Here is a 20,322-nt window from a genome sequence, read left to right on the forward strand (position 1 = left end):
CCAGCTCCCTGCTAGTGTGCCTGGGAAAGTAGTAGAGGATGGCCCAAGTGCTTGGTCCCTGCACCCACAAGGGAGACCTGGAAGATGCTTCTAGCTCCTGGCTTTGGCCTGGCCCAACGCTGGCCATTGTGGCCATTTGGGAAATGAATCAGTGGATGGATGACCTCCCTCTCTCTCTCTCTGTAACTTGCTTTTCAAATAAATAAGCCTTAAGAAAGAAAAAAAGCCATTGAGTACAAGAACTTTACACTGCTCAAAAAAAGAAACTTAATTTTTACTCTTGTTAACGTCACTTTTAAATCACTTCTTTTCAATAGAAATTTAAGTAGCTAAGAAATGGTTCAGATACCTCAGATATGTACTGTTTATGCAACAAATTTAATTCCTTTTCATCTTATACTGGAGAAAAATAGGAAAACAAAGTTTGTTCAGGAGGGGTGTGGATGTCTGTTGTGAGCAGTCATCAGGGAAATCCAACTACCAGACTGTCTCATATCCCTGTGTGAAAACTCCAGGAAATAATCTGATCTCTTTCCAAATTTAGCTCCTCTTTTCATGGGCTTTTACAAAACTATACTGTTTGCGGATGGAGGTAGGCATTGTGGCACAGGTATCCCTTTAGGATACCTGCATTCTATTATCAGAATGCTTGGGTTCTAGTCTCCATTCCACTTCCAATGAAGCTTCCTGCTAATGTTCACCCTGGGAGGCAACAAGTACATGCATCCCTGATACACTGTTGAGCAATCTGGTTAAAGCCCTGGGCACATCGCTTTGGCTTAGTCCAGCTCTGGCTGCTGGTCCAGCTCTGGCTGCTGCAGGCATTTCGGGGAGCGAACCAGAAGCTGGAAGATCTCTCTGAATCTGTCTCTGTATCTCTGTCACTATGCCTTGCAAATAAATGAAAACTTAAAAAGAATGTTTATAATGTTTACTTTGGATGCTACATGTGTGTCTTAAGAAGTACTTTTTTTTTTTTTAATTGGTACAACACACAGAGCTTATTTAGATTTCACCAGCTGTACATGTATTCATTCCATGTCCTTTTGTGGTCTGAAGTCATCACTTGGACACATCAATGGAAAAGTATAGCACCAGAAGACCTGGGTTCCTCCACTAGTATGTGACCTTGAGTTAGCCAGTTCATCCTGTAAATGGGAAATAATACCTAGCCTAGTATGTAACAGTAAATTATTTCATTTATATAAAAGCTGAATACTTGTTTTGATATTTTTACAAAAAGATATGAGAAGAGATTCTTTTTGTTATTCTTTTCACAGGAAGCTTGGTGATAAACTACAGGCTTAAGGTCAGCGTTCCTGTGTTTCTGAATTCTGGCTCTGTTACTTGTTAGTGGTGTGACTCTAGGCAAATTTCTTAATCTGCATTCAGTTTCCTTGTATACAAGTTAGACACAATTCCCGCTTCACAAGACTGCTTTAGGGGAGAAACAAGGTGATTCAACACTCATTCAGTATACATCTATCCAGCGGCCATTCAGCTTGGTGTTATACTGACGTAAAGTTCCTTGATCCACCGTGTATGTGCCATATAAAAGACCACAACTTCACAGTAAAGCAACTTTTTTCTTTTTAAGGAAAATGCTAACTTTTCTACTTATGTATCTTAGAACCAATCAGGCATCTAACATGATTTTGTGAGCTTGGTTACATGTGAATATGCAAAGACTGAATCCAGGCACAAAATACCTCATCTGGACACAGATGATGATTCAGAACGAACAGAAAACACAATCAAGTTCAGCTGCTCAGCAGCGGAATGTACCTGATGGGATACATACAGGAAGGTCACAAATGAGACAATGATCACAAGTGATGGCGCCTACTGCAAACAACGGATAACTGGTATAAAACCTGGTTAAAGGTAAGTGCTCATAAAAATTAGCTGGAAAGAACAGGAATTTGGCTCCCAACTCTGCCACTTCAGTTCTCAGTAAAACAGAAATGTGTCTCCTTTACCTATCTCATAGGATAGCTGTGATGAAATCAAATCACATGACAATATAGCTAAAGCTAAGAAAACGTTAATTTATAAGATATATAATGACTACTGCCACCAATTTGCCTGCAAGCCTAACTAGGGTTAAGATGTTAATACATAACCACCAGGAAAGAGACAACATCTAGATCTAGCGGGAAAACCCATAAAACATTTTCCAAAAATGTCATCTTCCTTACGACAAAAGAAGCTGGTCATTGCTTGGCAGGTGCTGTGCCTTTTCTGACCCCAGCAGGCTCTGCTGAGCCGCACCTGGAAAGGCTGAAAGCCCCCAAAGCGTGAGAGCGGGGCCCAGCACCCTGCAAGTGCCCGTGTCAGTACTGGCTCTGACAAGCGTGGCAGGTCAGGTGCCTCTGTGGTTAGCCCAGCCAGAGGACGAGAGCGAACGCTTGCAGTCACCTTTCCCGCCAGTCCACCTCACCGCGGCCCGCCAGAGCGCGCTTCGGTCCCCGGCCTGCTCTCTCGCCCCCCAGCCTCAGCCCGCGGTGTCCCCGACCCGCGCCCCCAGTCCCTGCTTCCCGTCACGTACGCAGCGGAGCGAGGCGCGGGAGAACGCGCGGACCCTACCGGCTACTTACTCACAGCCGCCGGGCAGGGGCCTGCGGTCTAGCTGGCCGAGCCTCCCAGCGCGGCCGTTCGCGGAGGCTCGGGGACTCGACCTCCTCCAAAAGCCCAAACGCGGCGGCCGTAGCCTCTCTAGGAACGAAGAAGCCGAGGACTGCAGACGGCAAAGTGGAGGGAGGGAGGAGGAGGAGGAGGAGGAGGAGGAGGGGGAGGAGGAGGAGGAGGGGCCCGGGCGGGGTGGCCGTTTGGACCCGCCCCCCGGGCCCTCCTCCGCCCTTCTACGCGCGGCTCGTGGCCAGCCAGGAGGCGCGGACCCAGAAAGAGGGCCGAGGAAAACAGAGCCTCACGAGCTGCCCGTTTCACCCAGCGTTTCCGGGGCTTCCCGGGTGACCCCGCCTCTGACCTCGGGACGCTCCGCCCACTGCTGGGCCCCGGGGGCGCACGCGTACTTGCAGGAAGGTTTGACAACTGCGGGCTGCCGGGATGGGCGGGAGCAGGTGTCGCGAGAGTTGGCGGCACGCCGCCCTGAGACTGTAAATAACTATGGCGAGCCTGGGCACTGAGGCGGAGCAGGAGCCGCTGTTGGGCCACCGCACCCCCGGAAGCAGGTGAGCGGATGCTAGTGGAAGGACCCCGTCACCTTACTACGTCCTTTCCAAACGTCTGCCGCCTCCGGCCGAGCTCTCGCTGCCAGAGCGGGTGCCAGCGCTGCGGGAGCCGGCTCAGCAGCCTGGCGAGCCCGGGATGTTGGCTCCCAACTGAGGGAAAGGGCGTAGGGCCGTGTGGTGTGATGAGCCGGTGGGTTCGGCTTGTCAACCCAAAATCAGAGGAACGGGCTGTTCGTAATAAAGGAATTTATCTGGAAATAGCGAAGAATTGCAATCCGGGATACGCAAGCAGCGACGGGTCACAGGCTTATCTGAGGGCGGGGAGAGCAGGTCTGAGAGAGGAGGACGATGAGTCCAGGTAACGTCTTGGAAGCAAGGTTTATAGGTCACCTCAGAGCTCATTGCAGGAGTTGGCGTTTGGTCGGCTACAGCCACGGCGAGCAGTGTCGTTGGACGGATGGTTTCTCTGGAATCCTGCGGTTTTAAGGAAGTTGCTAGCGGTTAAGTCCTGTGACCGACCTGTGTGTAGGAATTCCTGTGTTGAGGCATAATGTCCTTTTGCAGGCATTCGTGCGTGAGGGCTTCCTTAGGTTGGCCATCCACGGACTCCTTCTGAGGAGAGTTTGACACATGGTAGAGAAATCCAAGCTGCCCCTTGACTTTCACTGTAATGATAGATGCTGCATTCCGTATTTGGCCTTTTATAGCTGAGCACTTTCCACGTTTCACAAGTTAGGAGACCATAGTTTTAATTTATACCTGAGAATACCAGTGCAAGTATTGACCTACCTAAATGCCTGATTTTTGTCATATTTGTTAGCAACAACAAAAACCTTCTAAAATGGGCTCACCCATCCTATGCCTCATGTATAAATAAAAACTAATTTTTAGGCACTTAAGAGATGTGTCCCTATTTTGATTCTTACAGTTTTGGTTATTGAGCCGTTTACAAGGCAGTTACTGCATAAGTATGTAATTTTTTTTCACCTTTAAGAAAACAGAATTTTGGCCGGCGCCGCGGCTCACTAGGCTAATCCCCCACCTGCAGCGCTAGCACACCAGGTTCTAGTCCGGTCGGGGCGCCGGATTCTGTTCCGGCTGCTCCTCTTCCAGTCCAGCTCTCTGCTGTGGCCCGGGAGTGCAGTGGAGGATGGCCCAAGTGCGTGGGCCCTGCACCCCATGGGAGACCAGGAGAAGCACCTGGCTCCTGGCTTCGGATCAGCGCGGTGTGCCAGCTGCAGCGCGCTGGCCGTGGCGGCCATTGGAGGGTGAACCAACGGCAAAGGAAGACCTTTCTCTCTGTCTCTCTCTCTCTCACTGTCCACTCTGCCTGTCAAAAAATAAATACATAAATAAAACAGAATTTTAAGTATCATTTTATTTGGAACATATAATCACATCAGATAAATTAATCAATACACAGTTAAGCTATCTGTGACCTTGTTGATTTTTGCTCATGTGTCCTTGTTCAGCACCCAACCTTTATTTTAAGCACCTTGAAACCTTTTGGAAAATGTATTTTTCTGGTCCCTAGATAACTAAATATTTGGAATGTGTTCTTAGAACATAAATGTCTTCTATTAGCTGCGTAAGTTTGAATATATAGAAATTGTGACTTTTTTTTTTTTCAGAATCTTTCTTGCTTCTGCTTGGTTTTTGTCTCTTTTCCAGACAGATTGCAGGATCCTTAACTTATGGTTAAATGTGGTCTTATAGTACTTTCTGGGGTGGGCATTTGGCACAGTGATTAAGACACTGCTTGGGACACCCACTTCCCATTTTGGAGTGCCTAAGTTCGAGTCCTGGCTCCAATTCCAGCTTCCTGCTAATGCACATCCTGTGAGGCAATGGGTGATTGCTGAAGTACTTGGGTCCCTGCAACTCATGCAGGTGATGCAAACTGAGTTCCAGGCTCCTGGCTTTAATCTGGCCCAGCCTTGGCTATTACAGCCATCTGGGAAGTAAACCAGCAGATTGAAGATCTCTTTCTGTATCGGTCTCTCTGCCTTTCAAATAAATAAATAAATAAATAAGAGATTCTTCGGGTGGGCATTTAGCCCAGTGTTTAAGATGCCAGTGTGCCTGGGTTTAATACCTAAGTATTGGTAAAGCCACTGTTTGTGATATTGGCATCCTATATGGGTGCCAGTTTGAGTCCTGGCTGCTCCGCTTCCAATTCTGCTCCCTGCTGTGGCCTGGTAAAGCACTAGAAGATGGCCCAAGTGCTTGGGCCCCTGCACCCACATAGAAGACCTGGAAGAAGCTCCTGGCTTTGGATCAACACAGCCCCAGCCCTTGTAGCCATTTGGAGAATGAAACAGTAGATGGAAGATTGTCTCTCTGTCTTCCTTTTTCTCTCTCTGTAACTCTGTGCTTCAAATAATAAGTAAATCTTTTTTATTTTTTAAAATATTTACTTATTTTGAAAGTCAGAGTTACACAGAGAGAGAAGGAGGGGGGAGGGGGAGAGGGAGGAGGAGGTCTTCCATCTGCTGGTTCACTCTCCAGATGGCTACAATGGCCAGAGATGCTCCAATCCAAAGCCAGGAGCCAGGAGCTTCTTCCGGGTCTCCCGGGTCTTTCAGGGGCTCAAGCACTTGGGGCCTCTTCTACTGCTTTCTCAGGCCACAGCAGAGAGCTGGATCAGAAGTGGAGCAGCCGGGACTCGAACCAGCACCTATATGGGATGCCGGCACTGCAGGAGGCAGCTTTATCCACTGCACCACAGTGGATCTTTTTTTAAAAATGAAAAATACCTAACTATGACTTTTGACTCTAGCTTCCTGCTAATGCAAACCCTGGTAGGCAGCAGGTAATGGGGCAAGTTATGGCTCAAATGGTTAAGTCCCTGTCACTCACATGGGAAACTTGGAATGAGTCCTTGGCTCCCAGCTTTGGTCTGGCCCAGTCCCAGCCATTGTGGGCATTTGAAGAATGAATGGTGGATGGGGACTTTCTGTCTCTTAAATAAAAAAAAATTTTTAATTAAAAAAATTTTTTCTTACTTCTAGCTTCAGTTTCATCCAAGTCATTATTCAGTGCTTATTATAGTTCATCTAAATTCAGATGTTCCCATATGTGAACTGTATCTCTGATTGAAGTTCTGGTTTGGGCATTTTAAAAATCAAAGGGAGTATTTTGAGAATAATTCAATAAGTATACTGTCTTTAAAAACAGAATTAGGCCGGCGCCGCGGCTCAATAGGCTAACCCTCCGCCTTGCGGTGCCGGCACACTGGGTTCTAGTCCCGGTCGGGGCGCCGGATTCTGTCCCGGTTGCCCCTCTTCCAGGCCAGCTCTCTGCTGTGGCCCGGGAGTGCAGTGGAGGATGGCCCAGGTGCTTGGGCCCTGCACCCCATGGGAGACCAGGATAAGTACCTGGCTCCTGCCATCGGATCAGCGCGGTGCCTGGTCGCAGCGCGCCGGCCATTGGAGGGTGAACCAACGGAAAAGGAAGACCTTTCTCTCTGTCTCTCTCTCTCACTGTCCACTCTGCCTGTCAAAAAAAAAAAAAAAAAAAACACAAAAAAACAAAAAACAAAAAACAAAAAAAAACAAACCAGAATTAGATTCCCTAGCAAAGTTAACTTGCAGCTAACTGGCAGGCCCTGTTCACTTTGAGTAAATCACATGTGCTCGAATCTAGGTCACCACCAACCCTCTCACTAACCAGGTTGGTGATAATTGGCTGGTCTGTAGGGCTAGGTTGCTGACCTGACTCCTTTTAGAGAACTTTATTTAAGAGAACAGGAGTTGGCAAACTTTTTCTGCTAAAGCCTAGATGGTAAATATTTTAGATCTGTTCAAGCCAAATGGAAAAATCAAGAATATTATACATATAGTCTTCAAAAAGTTTATAGAAAATGAGTATGATGAAAATGCTTGTTATAAAAACAAGATGGGTTTCAAAAATTTCTGCACCAAAATGAACATTTTTAATTCCATTTTTTCCATGAACTTTTTGACAAACTTTTATCTATATACTTTTTTATCTATATACTTTGATAACAAAACAAATTCACAAAAATGTTCAGTAATTTAAAATATATAATGTTTAAATATATAATATAAAACATATAATATTTTGTAAAATAGTTCAATTAATGAGAACCATGGGGGGATGATAGTTTCCTTGGAGTTCAAAATTAATGTTTTCTATCATCAAATTGATTACAAATATCTCTCAAAAACCATTCTGGGGCTGGTATTGTGGCATAGTGGGTAAAGCCACCGCCTGTGATGCTGGCATCCCAGATGGGCACTGGTTTGTACTTGCAAAATAAATAAATAGACGGTAAAAGAAAACATTTTTAGCTCATTACCCATACAGAAAGAAGTAGTGGGCTAGATTTGGCTTGTACAAAATACTTTGCTGACCCTTCTCATAGAATATCTTGAAATGTCCCAAGTGCTTTCAAATCTTTGAAACTCTAGCTTAGCCTCTGTAAAACAAATATTACTAGAGTTTCTGTCCCTACAGAGTGTACTAGAATATTCTCAGCTTATTTCTGTCTTACTTCTGTAACTATTATTCCATCACACTGTTTTGTCAGTGTGCATACCTTTTTTCTCTTACCCTTTTTGAACATGGGTTCATTTTTGCTCTTTAGTAGTAGTTCACAGATTTTCTCTTTTCCACTGATAAATCCCGTGTTGCTTTTTGCAAATACAGTAACGTCACTTAACTGAGTTTCCTTGTACTAGATATTGTCATACTTTCAATGTATTGAACCAAATATGGCACTTTTTAAAAATTCCTACTAAATTATGTCTGACTTATTTTGGTGATTGATACACTCTGGTATATTGTGTATTTTTTGTAGTTCTAAAGTCACAGGTTTGATAAGCACATTATCATTTGGAGTAATAAACTATAATAGAAATGTTGGACAATACAACACCAGTAGCACACAATTGTACTTGAAGGAGAATCTCAGATGGAGAACTAATACCAGAATACAACAATAATAGTAGAAAGGAATTTTAAAAGTTAAACAAATCACCTTGAAAGTGCAGCGTTCCTTCTTGTGCCCAGGTGATCCAAGAAAGAAGCCACTGGAAATTCAGTTGTTTTATTATCAATTGATGGTCCTTGTTTTCATCCATTAATCCATGGAAAATGGCCATTAAATTATGATTCTCTAATTTTATCATCTCTTCAATTATTTAATAGTTAGCGTTAAAAGAAGAAAAAAGGGCTGGCGCTGTGGTGTAGCAGATAAAGCAGCCACCTGCAGTACCGGCATCCCATATGGGTGCCAATTTGGGTCCTGTCTACTCCATTTCCGATCCAGCTCTCTGCTGTGACCTGGGAAAGCAGTGGAAGATGGCTCAAGTCCTTGGGCCCCTGAACTCTCATGGGAGACCCGGAAGAAGCTCCAGGCTCCTGGCTTCCGATTGGCACAGCTCTGGCCATTGGGACTATCTGGGGAGTAAACCAACAGATAGAAGACCACCCCCACCTGCCTCTCCCTCTGCCTCTGCCTCTCTGTAACTCTGCCTTTCAAATAAATAAATAAATCTTTAAAAAAAGATCAAGAAGAAAAAAATATTTACTTTTAAAATTTTTATTTGAAAGCCAGAGAAACAGATCTCTCAGCTGCTAGTTCACTCCCCAATGCCTGCAATGGTCCAGAATGGGCCAGTCCAAAAACTGGAGTGTGGAACTCAATATAGGTTTCCCATGTGAGTGGCAGGGACCCAACTAATTGAGCCATCATCTGCTGCCTCCCAGGGTGCTTGTTAGCAGGAATCTAGAATCAGAAACAGAGCCAGGACTCAAACCTAGGTACTCCCATATGGGATGTGAGTATCCTAATGTGTTGCTTACCTCTAGGTCAAATGTCTATTTATATATAGATAGATAGATAGATATACACACACATACACACACACATATATATAAATGTCTATATATATATAGATATATACACACACACACTATATATATATATATATAGTATATAGTATATAGCTTCTCCCCACGGCGGGACTCTTTGGCTACCTCCTCACCGCAGTCCAACTCCCCGGGTCTGGTAACCTCCTGCCCTCTGTCCTGAGCTCCGGCAGACCTGCCTCATGTCTTCCATGCAGGTCCCTGCAGGCTCTGTCACCTCCCTGCATTGGTCTTTTGTATAGCCCGGGAAGGCCCCCTTCTGGCCCAGCCAGCAAAGCCCCTCCCCTCCCCCCCAGCTGCCTCTCCTTGTCCTTAGCTATTCTGTCGCCACATTTGTGACTTCGGAAGCTACCGTGAGCCATCCACTGCAGCCAGGACGGGAGCCGGTCTGCCCCCTGCTGGCGTTCCTGAACTCTGCTTCCTGAGCGGAGCTGAGCAGTGCTGTAAGGCGCGCTGGGGACCAGGCCACCGCCCCGTGTGCTGCCGGAGCCCTGTGCCCGCCCCGCGGCCCGCTTCCCTGCAGCCGTGGATGCACTAACATTGCTCTAGTTTGTTCCCTGACTGGCCACCAAGTGAGGAGATGGTTATTTAAAGAGAATTCCCTATTTATTTGACAAAAAAAAAAAAGCCAGTTAATATATTAATGTGAAATAAACCCTGTTTGCACCTTGATTTGTTTGCTAACAATGTGAAATAATAAAGTGGCATAACTGGAAAAAAATAAAAAAACTATATGTGCAACTATTATATATACTATATACTAGTATATAACTTACATTATATATTCCAAATTCTAGTGTACTGATTTCCAGGTGAGGGTCTAGGATTCTGGTGTTTTTGGCATAGGTTACATTATGGTTGCCTATGTGGAATAGCAAATACAGTGTTAAACACTTCACATATATTATATCGGAAACTAATATACTTGACACATATTAAATCTATAATGTGTTATTTTGGTTGTGGGCATTGTGACCTAGAGGGCTAAGATTTTTGGGGGATGCCTGCATCCCCTGTTGGAGTGCTTGGGTTCAGATCCCAGCTCCACTTGCAATGCCAGCTTCCTGCTAATATACATCCTTGCAAGCAGCAGGTGATGACTCAGTTACTTGCATCCCTGTCACCCATGTGGGAGACCCAGAGTGTGTTCCTGGTTCTTTGCTTTGGCCTGGCCCAGTCCCAGCTGTTTCAGATATCTGGGGAGTAAACTAGCAGATGGGAAATCTCTCTCTCTCTCTCTCCCTTTTAAATACATGAAATTAAAACAATAATCTTGAAACACAAGAAGCATTTTGTCTGATGCTTTCCATAATTACTTGAATACATAATACTAACATTAAGGTAAACTTATTAACTCTTTCTATATGTGTAAAGTGAACTTGTAATCAGTATAAACACTTGTGTATTATTGCTTAATGGAAATAGAATGTCATAGTTAGTATACTTGCCCTTAATCCAGGTTAAAGGTCAGAGACTTATCTAGAGTCTAAACCCAGTCTGGAGGGTTGATTTTCCTTTGGTCTGTTAGTAGAATTTATCTGGTAATAATATTGGAGCAAAGGCATGTGTTCCAGGAGGTTCCAGTCCTGGGAATGTTTTAGGTTCTGCTAAATCTTTATGCTGCATTAATTTTGCTGAAATACTAAACCAAAATAGCTTCTTGCAACATGATTTACTTGGTAGCATCAAGTATAGCATGTTAGAATGGTGATAGTAATTATCTTAATACATTATAGCTCCATTTTCCACCTGTGGAAGATCTAATTATTGAAGCTAGTTTGATTTATCTTGATATAGTTTAATCCACCTTATTACTTTAACATTTCAACACTTTTGATCAGTAAATTCATACATGCCAATAATAGGAAAATAACTGCTTTATGAAGTGTTTTGTATTTTTGAACTATTTTAGGTCTTTCAGGTTTCTATATAATGATGTACAAACACGAAAATAATGCTTATTTACAGGTGAATTGGTACAGCAAGAAACCAATATTAGTAAATTCTACCTCTTTCATATCATTTTCATGAATTTAAGGGAGAAAAAATAAAATTAACATGTAAATTGTCAACACATAAATGTTGAAATGCTTGGGACCAGATGTGTTTCAGACTTTTGCCTTTTTCAAATTTTGGAATATTTGCATATGAAGATATATTGGGGATGGCACTCAAGTCAAAACACAAAATTAACTTACTTGTCATATATTTCTTTTTCACAAAGTCTGAGGATAATTCTATATAGTATTTTCAGTGGGCTCACTGTTTCACTCTCATTTCTCACATGAGGTCATGTGTAGAATTTTCTATTTTGTGGCATCATGTCAGCAGCAAAAAATTTTGAATTTTCAAGCACTTTGGATTTCAGATTTTTGGATTAGGAATGCCCAACCTGTTCTACTTTTTCTTCTTTATACCTAGAGAAGGAGATGTTGTAGAAACCGAAGAGCATTATAAAAGCCGATGGAGATCTATTAGGATTCTATATCTTACTATGTTTCTCAGCAGTGTAGGTAAGTATTAGAAGTTACTCATAATTTTGTACATTCAGATAGTGTTCTATTTTAGCCTCATCTAATTATCTTTTATTGTGCTAAAAGTATGTAACTCAAGTTTACCATGTTATCATTTTTAAGTTCAATAATGTCAGGCAGCTAGTCTCTAGAATGTTTTCATGCTGCAAAACTAAAACTTTGTATTCATTAAACAACTCCTCATCACCCCTCCTGCAATTCCGGGCAATCACCATTCCGAGATATCTCATATACATAAAATTGTACAGAATTTGGGGCCGGCGCTGTGGCTCAATAGGCTAATCCTCCGCCTTGTGGTGCCGGCATACTGGGTTCTAGTCCCAGTCGGGGCACCAGATTCTGTCCCAGGTGCTCCTCTTCCAGTCCAGTTCTCTGCTGTGGCCCGAGAGTGCAGTGGAGGATGGCCCAAGTGCTTGGGCCCTGCACCCCATGGGAGACCAGGAGAAGCACCTGGCTCCTGGCTTCGGATCAGCGCAATGTGCCGGCCACAGTTGGAGGGTGAACCAACGGCAAAAGGAAGACCTTTCTCCGTCTCTCTCTCTCACTGTCCACTCTGCCGGTCCAAAAAAAAAAAAAAAAAAAATTGTGCAGAATTTACTTTTTGTGAGTAATTTATTCACTTGTCAAAATATTTTCAATTTTCATCCACGTTGTAGCATTTGTCAAAATGTCCTCTCTCTTTTTTTTTTTTAAAGATTTATTTATGTATTTGAAAGTCAGAGTTACACAAAGAGAGAAAGAAAGTCAGAGAGAGAGAGAGAAAAGTCTTGTATCTGCTGGATCACTCCCCAGTTGGCTACAATGGCTCCCACGTGGGTGCAGGGGCACAAGGACTTTGGTCATCATCTTCTTCCTTTTTTTTTTTTTTTTTTATTTGAAAGAGTTACAGAGAGAGTAGGAGAGGCAGAGAGAGAGAGAGAGAGAGAGAGAGAGAGAGAGAGAGGTCTTCCATCCTCTGATTCACTCCCCTGTTGACCACAATGGTTGGAGCTGCATTGATTCAAAGCCAGGAGCCAGGAACTTCTTCCAGGTTTCCCACGTGGGTGCCAAAGACTTGGGCCATCTTTTATTGCTTTCCCAGGCCATAGCAGAGAGCTGAATCAAGTGGAGCATCCGGGACTTGAATGGGCACCCATATGAGATGCTGGCACTGCAGGTGGCCACTTTACCCACTAAGCCACAGCACTGGTCCCAAAATGTCCTTCTTTTTTAAATGATGTCAATCGTCTTTTGTATGGAAAAAAAAAAAAACAAAACTTTATCACATTCTTTGTCTGAGGCCTGTGAATTTAGGCAACAAAAATTAATGGGGCAAAGCGTACAAATTTATTTGATGTTAATATTTTTAGGTGACATGAGTGATTTCAAAGTAAAGAAATGAAAATCTTAAAGAAGCAATTAGGCTCTGTTATATACCATATTAACAAAAGGCAATAAATTGTGAAGAAGAGATCAATCCCATCAGGAAGGTGAAAGGAGGCATTTAGCTAGCAAAATGTCTACAATTTATTTTTTGTTCATTTCATAAAGTTGGCCTTTATATGCACACATTTGTGTATTCAGAATGGTATTTTAAAATCCATGCTATAGGGGTGAGTGTTCAACATAGCAGTTAAGATGCCCATGTCCCACATTGGGTTCAAGTCCTGGCTCTGGCTCCTGATTCCACCGTCTTGCTAATGGAGACACTGGGAGGCACAGAGAATGGCCCAAGTGGTTGAGTTCCCACCAACCAAATGGGAAACCTGCAGTGCATTCCTGGCTCCTGGCTTCAGTGCCAGCTTAGGCCTGGCCATTTGGAGACTGCTGAACCAGCTGATGGGAATTATGTGTCCCTTTTACTCTGCATCTCTGCCTCTGAAATAAATTAATTAACTAAAACAAAAAAAAAAATCCATGCTATAGTTCCAAAAATTGTATCTGCAATAGTGATTAAATTACTTTAAGATGAAATAACCACGTTTGCCTCTTCACAGGGTTTTCTATTGTGATCATGTCAATATGGCCATATCTCCAAAAGGTTTGTATGTTTTACTCTATTCTTAAGTAACTGTAGTAGTATTGGCTGTTACATAGTTAAATATTTTCCAGATAATCTTTTTAGAGTTCTGTGATTTAATCTCTACTAAAATAACTTAAGATAACAGTTCCTCAAAAAAGCCATATAAGTAAGGTGACCATATGATTTATTATGCGAAACAGAATAGTTTTGAAATGAAACACATGCTACTCTAGAAAAATAGGATTATACCAAGAAGATCCCAGGCAAATGTAGACATATGTATGGTCACCTGCTTATCAGCCACTTTTCTGTCCTATCACTGCTGCTTCGCTAATATAAAGGAAAATAAAATGAATATAATCTGAATCCCCAAAATATACAAATGATATTTTTGAGGGATAATTTCATACTGTTACCATTAAATTAATTTGGGTTGTCGGGTAACATTGTGAAAAGAATAAATAATACAGTTATGCTTCAAATTCCTCAGGTGTTTGCACACTTTTTCCTTTTTTTACTCCCTCCATCTTGCCTGTTCTCTCTGCATTCCTTCCTCCCCACTTCCTTCTTCAACACTTTGCTTCAGAGTTACCTCCTCTGGAAGCCTTTTCCAACACTCCTCACCCGAGATGGGTAAGAAGGCTTTCCTGTATATAGATCTGCACCTGTGGATCTAACCAACTGCAGATTGAAAATATGCGGTAAGGGGCCAGCGTTGTGGCACAGAAGGTTAAGCCTCCACATGCAATGTGGGCATCCTATATGAGCTCTTGTTTGAGATTTAGCTGCTCTATTTCTGATCCAGCTCCCTCCTAATGTGCCTGGGAAAGCAGTGAAGGATAGTCCCAAGTGCACCCATGTGGGAGACCTGGAAGAATCTCTTGACTCCTGGCTTCAGCCTTGCCCAGACCTGGCCATTGCATCCATCTGGGGAGTGAACCAGCAGATGGTGTGGGGAGCAACCCGGACTAGACTAAGTTACTGGAATTAAGACTTATTCTATGCATCTGCTCTCCCACAATATGGCGCTGGGAGAGGAGAAAACAGCTTCTACACAGCTGCCTCCAGTTCAGCCAATAAACTGTAGGACTTGCTCCTGATTGGAGGAGAGCAGCGTACTTGGCGTGTGGGCAGCCGAGTTGGGATTGGCGGAGGAGGACTATAAAGGAGGAGAGAGACGGCATGCACCAGGAACATCTAAGGGGAACACCTGTGCAGCCCCCAAGAGAGCCGGCCGGCGGTGTGCCGCTCCCCTGCGGAAGTGGGGAAAGTGGCCAGGGGGAACCGCCCTTCCACGGAGGTGGAAGGGACAGTAGCCAACCCGGGAAGAACCAGCAGCAAACCCGGGGAGGGCCGAGCAGACGAAAGAACAGCGCAGGGTCCTGTGTCGTTCCTCCATGAAGAGGGGGAGCGACAGATGGAAGATATATCTTAATCTCTCCTTCTCTCTCTGTAACTCCGCCTTTCAAATAAATAAAAAATAAATCCTTTTTTTTTAAAGATTTATTTTATTTATTTGATAGAGTTGCAGAGAGAGGTAGAGACAGAGAGGTCTTCCATCAGCTGGTTCACTCCCCAGATGGCCGCAATGTCTGGAGCTGCGCCAATCCGAAGCCAGGAGCCAGGAGATTCTTCTGAGTCTCCCATGTGGATGCAAGGGTGCAAGGATTTGGGCCATCTTCTACTGCTTTCCCAGTCCACAGCAGAGAGCTGGATTGGAAGAGGAGCAGCTGGGACTAGAACCGGAACCCACATGGGATGCCAGCACTTCAGGCCAGGGCTTTAACCTGCTGCATCATAGCGCTGGCCCCAATAAATCCTTTTTTTTTTTTTTTTTAAAGAAAATATTCAAAGAAAAGTGCATCTGTAGTGAAGATGTAGACTATATTCTTGCCATTATTCCCTAAACAATGAAGCATAACATTTACATTTTATTAGGTATTATAAGTAACCCAGAGGTGATTTAAGGGACTTGAGCAGTCATAGATTTTTCCATCAGTGGGTTCTGGAAGCAGTCCTCCATAGATACTGAAGAACAACTATAGTTACATATCCCATTGTCCTTAGCATCTACCATGAACGTTCTAAGTGTGTTTACAGAGATTTTATCTCACTATTCTACTAGATTAATAGGATAGTCAAATGGTTTCAATTAAATACTACTCTAGACCTACAAAGGGTTACAGTGGAAATGATAAATGATATGACTACTTTGGAATACAGTTTGGCAGTTTCTTACAAAGCTAGTGTAGCCTTATTCTATGATCCAGCAATCATCCTCCCAGATATTTACTCAACTGACTTGAACACTGTTGTTAACACAAAAATCTCCATGTAAGTGCTCATAGTAGCTTTCTTCACAATTGCAAAAAACTGAAATAAGCAAGATATACTTTAACCAGTGAATGTATAAATAAACTGTAATACATCTGTATTATGGAATACTATTCAGTAATAAAAAAGGAATGAACTATCAAGTCACATAAAGACACAGATGGGGCCAGGTTAATCCTCTGCCTGTGGCGCCGGCATCCCATATGGGTACCGGTTCTAGTCCCAGCTGCTCCACTTCCAATCCAGCTCTCTGCTGTGACCTGAGAAAGCAGTAAAGATGACCCAAATGCTTGGATCCCTACACCCACATGGGAGACCAGGAAGAGGCTCCTGGCTTTGAATCGGCACAGCTCCAGCTGTTGCAGCCTTGGGAAGTGAACCAACATGAAGAAGACCTTTCTCTCTGTCTCTCCCTCTCACTGTCTATAATTCTACCTCTCAAATAAATAAATAAAATCTTCTAAAAAAAAAAAGACACAGATGGATCTTAAATGCATATTGCTAGTAAAAGAAGCAAGTATGAAATGTCTACAATTAATTTCAGTTAATTTGAATTCTGAAAAAAGGCACAGACATGTAGAGAGATGGTAGATATATCAGTGGTTTCCAGGAGTTTGGGGTAGGGAGAGGATGAGTTGAATAGGCAAAGCACAAGGGATATCTTTAGGGCAGTGAAATTATTCCATATGGCACTGTAGTGGTGGATATATGACATTATACGTTTGTCAAAACCTATAGAAATGTACCACACAAAGATGAACTTTATGTGAATTTTTTAAAAATATCATTTAGGAGATCATGGAGTAGAGGATTCTGCCTTCAAAATGCCACAAAATCATTGTTACAAATGTATGAAACAACCTCGTTAGTGTGGAAGAAGAGTTCTGCACTAAGTAACTAGAAATAAGTAGAGTCTATAAAACCAAAGGTAAAACTCTAGTTGACAAAGCTGTATCCCAGAGGGGCACATGCAATAATTATGAAACCACTATAAACATGCTGAAAATTAAAAATTAACTAGTTAATGAAAGGCAGGTTTCTCATTACTGGAATGGGAAATTGCACATAAGCAAGCAGAAGATACTGGAATGATCATGCCGTAATGTGTTAGAATTGGAGATACCATATGAACTTACATCTAGCTTAATAAAATATAACAAATGTTTTATTTGTAGATGTGTTTGCACAAGTTAGCATGCTCACATAAATTTCCTTGCCCTGTTAGCTGAGAGGGCCTAAAAACAATGACATCCCAATAGCAACTAGCAAAATGTAGTGCCCAGACATTACATTCTCATACTGTTCTCTAATAGAAGAAACCTCCCTCCTTTTAGGGCTGCAACAGGAAATAAAAAGTTTCAGATTGTATAAGTAAGGAATTGCTAAAAACAAAAACAAATACAGAATGTTGGGGATATGTCAAAGGGACACAAGAACCAGGTGAAACTCCAGATAGCCAAAGCTGGACCAATTTGGTGAATGTCTGGCCTGCAGGCTGTAGAAGACCTGCGAAATATTTGGTCTGGTCCTGCCAAGGCAACTACAGGTGAGACTTAAAATTCAATAAATATCTAGCAGGCTTGTTTTGTTTTTGTTTTATTAGAGATCCTGTATCTTTTTTTTTTTTTTAAGTTTATTTATTTGCTTAGGAGACATAGCTAAAGACAGAGAGAGGGAGAGACAGAGAGAGAGGTCTTCCATCCATGGTTCACTCCCTAAATGGCCGAAACGGCTGGAGCTGAACCTATCCGAAGCTAGGAGCCAGGAGCTTCTTTTGGGTCTCCCATGCGGGTGCAGGGGCCCCAAGCACCTGGGCCATTTTGTACTGCATTCCCCGCTATCGACAGGGAATTGGATTGGAAGTGGAGCAGCTGAGACTCGAACCAGCACCCATATGGGATGCTAGCCCCACAAGCGAATGCTAAACTACTACATCACAGTGCCAGCCCCTAGCGGGCTAATTTTTAAGTTGATGATTTTATATGACCTGTGAGTGATGTTATAAATATCCAAATGGCCCTTGACAGAAAAATAGATTCCCCACCCTTGAATTTTAAATGAAGTTGCATTGAATTGTAACCCAAAGTATGAAAATAAATATTCATGAATAATAAATAAATGACAAATTTCCAGTCCAGAAAAATTTCAAATAATTTTATAGATACTTTACTCTCAAAGAGGTAGAGCTCAACTCTTCATTCCTTAAGTGGTGGGCTACATGTACATGATGACTTCCTTCCAAAGAGTGCAGATATGGTTGGGGTGAAAGTAGCTTTATAGTGGAGGAATCTGACAAATACTACCTCATCCAGGTCTTCAAGGGCAGCATCAATGAGTGATGGTCATGTTAGTAGTATGTGCCCTTGATATGATGTGATGTGATGTGATGAAATTGGCACTTTACCCCTCCTTCCCAAACCTGAACCCCAGTCCAGTTCTGAAAAAAAATCTGAAAAACACCAAGTGAAGGGTGTTCTACAAAATATCACAGTACTCTTCAAAACTGTCAAGGTCATCTGAAATCAGGGGAGTCTTGAGAAACTCACAGCCAAGAGGAATGTCTAAGGAGGCATAAGGTCTGAATATAATGTGAATGTGGATGAGATTATGGAACAGAAAAATGTCATTTGGGAAAAAGATATATTTGAACAAAGTTTGAACTTTAGTTAGTACTATTATATCAATATTTGTTCATTAATTGTGACAAATGTAGCAAGCTAATGTAGGATGTTAATAATAGAGGACATGGGGTGGGTAGGGTATAAAAGACTTATATGTATCATGTTGACAATTTTTCTATAAGTCTAAAAGTATTCTAAAATAAAATTTTTATGTAAAAAATTATTCACATTTTATATTTCTTAGTTTTTATGAATTTTTACTTTTTAAAGACGATTTCTTTATTTGAAAGGCAGAGTGACAGACTTCCACTCTCCAAATGGCTGCAACTATTGGGGCTGGGCCAGTCTGAAGTCATATGCCAAGAACTACAACCAGGTGGGACTCACATACTTGAGCCATCATTTATTTAATGCTTTCCAAGCACATTAGCAGGAAGGTGGATCAGAAGCAGAGTAGCTGGCACTCAAATAGGTACTCTGATATGGGATGCTGGTGTCCCAAGCAGTGATTTAACTTGCAGCACCCAACACCCACCTAGATTTGTACTTTTTGAAAATGCTGTTCTAAAGAATATTTTTTTTTGACAGGCAGAGTTAGTGAGAGAGAGAGAGAGAGAGAGAAAGGTCTTCCCTCCATTGGTTCACCCCCCCAAGTGGTCGCCATGGCCGGCGCACTGCGCCGATCCGAAGCCAGGAGCCAGATGCTTCCTCCTGGTCTCCCATGTGGATGCAGGGCCCAAGCACTTGGGCCATCCTCCACTGCCTTCCCAGGCCACAGCAGAGAGCTGGACTGGAAGAGGAACAAGCAGGACAAAATCTGGGGTGCTAGCGCCGCAGGCGGAGGATTAGCCCAGTGAGCTGCAGCACCAGCAAGAATATTTTTTAAAGAATGGAAACAGAATAATACAATTAGCTACAAATTTCATTTTTTACTAATTTCACATTTTCACTGCTATTTTGAAAATTAAAATTAGGGGCCAGGGTTGTGGTGTAGCAGATTAAGTTGTTGCCTGTGACACTGACATCCTGTATGGGTACTGGCTCAAGTACCCACTGCTCCACTTTTGATCCAGTTCCCTGCTAATGCTCCTGGGAAAGCAGCAGAGGATGGCCCAAGTGCTTGGGCCCCTGCACCAACATGGGAGACGTAGGAGAAGTTCCTGCCTCCTAGCTTTGGCCTGGCCTCACCCCAGCCATTGCAGCCATCTGGGGAGTAAACCAGCAGATGGAAGATCTCTCTTTGTAAGTTTGCCTTTGAAATAAATAATTCTTTAAAAAATAATTTTTTACATGAAATGATTATCTATTACACTAAAAGTTCTTTCCCACTGGCAAGCTCATTAGAGTTGGAGCAGGGAATTTAACAATTTTGGAGTGACATCTGTGTATAAAAACTCCTGATTTCTTGGTCTTTTAACTCCCAAGGTTCTCAAAAGGAGGAAATTTGTAATAATTAGGTCTACTCATCAGAATATGTTGATTTTTTTTTTTTTTTTTTTTTTTTTTGGACAGGCAGAATGGACAGAGAGAGACAGAGAGAAAGATCTTCCTTTGCTGTTGGTTCACCCTCCAATGGCCGCCGCAGCCGGCGCACTGTGGCCAGCGCACCGCGCTGATCCGAAGGCAGGAGCCAGGTACTTACCCTGGTCTCCCATGGGGTGCAGGGCCCAAGCACTTGGGCCATCCTCCACTGCCCTCCCGGGCCACAGCAGAGAGCTGGCCTGGAAGAGGGGCAGCTGGGACAG

General features: G+C 43.0%; 2 protein-coding genes across 14 annotated transcripts in view; one reads left to right on the forward strand and one right to left on the reverse strand.

Annotated features, from left to right (window-relative positions):
- ABHD18 (abhydrolase domain containing 18) overlaps window positions 1-2,847 on the reverse strand; it is a 55,367-nt gene extending 52,520 nt beyond the window's left edge. For 5 of the 6 annotated variants that reach the window (XM_070047608.1, XM_070047614.1, XM_070047610.1 and 2 more), the window contains exon 1: window positions 2,598-2,814. The gene's annotated coding sequence lies outside the window, so the exon portion shown is untranslated. Of the gene's footprint in view, window positions 1-2,597 lie in introns of all 6 variants that reach the window. The other variant, XM_070047613.1, reaches the window with a different exon arrangement.
- Window positions 2,848-3,010: 163 nt separating this feature from the next.
- The window catches only part of MFSD8 (major facilitator superfamily domain containing 8), a 51,095-nt gene continuing 33,783 nt past the window's right edge, over window positions 3,011-20,322 (forward strand). For 2 of the 8 annotated variants that reach the window (XM_070047602.1, XM_051819873.2), the window contains exons 1-4: window positions 3,111-3,191; window positions 11,508-11,599; window positions 13,597-13,640; window positions 18,872-18,953. Coding sequence is in view for 5 of the 8 variants with exons in the window: in XM_051819870.2 (XP_051675830.2) it covers window positions 3,127-3,191; window positions 11,508-11,599; window positions 13,597-13,640 (201 nt within the window). In the remaining 3 variants the exon portion in view is untranslated. Of the gene's footprint in view, window positions 3,192-11,507; window positions 11,600-13,596; window positions 13,641-17,290; window positions 17,503-18,867; window positions 18,954-20,322 lie in introns of those variants that run through there. The other 6 variants (XM_051819872.2, XM_070047600.1, XM_051819871.2 and 3 more) reach the window with 6 other exon arrangements.

The sequence above is a fragment of the Oryctolagus cuniculus genome, chromosome 8 (genome assembly GCF_964237555.1).
Source record: "Oryctolagus cuniculus chromosome 8, mOryCun1.1, whole genome shotgun sequence".
In the NCBI taxonomy this organism is placed as follows: Eukaryota; Metazoa; Chordata; class Mammalia; order Lagomorpha; family Leporidae; genus Oryctolagus; species Oryctolagus cuniculus.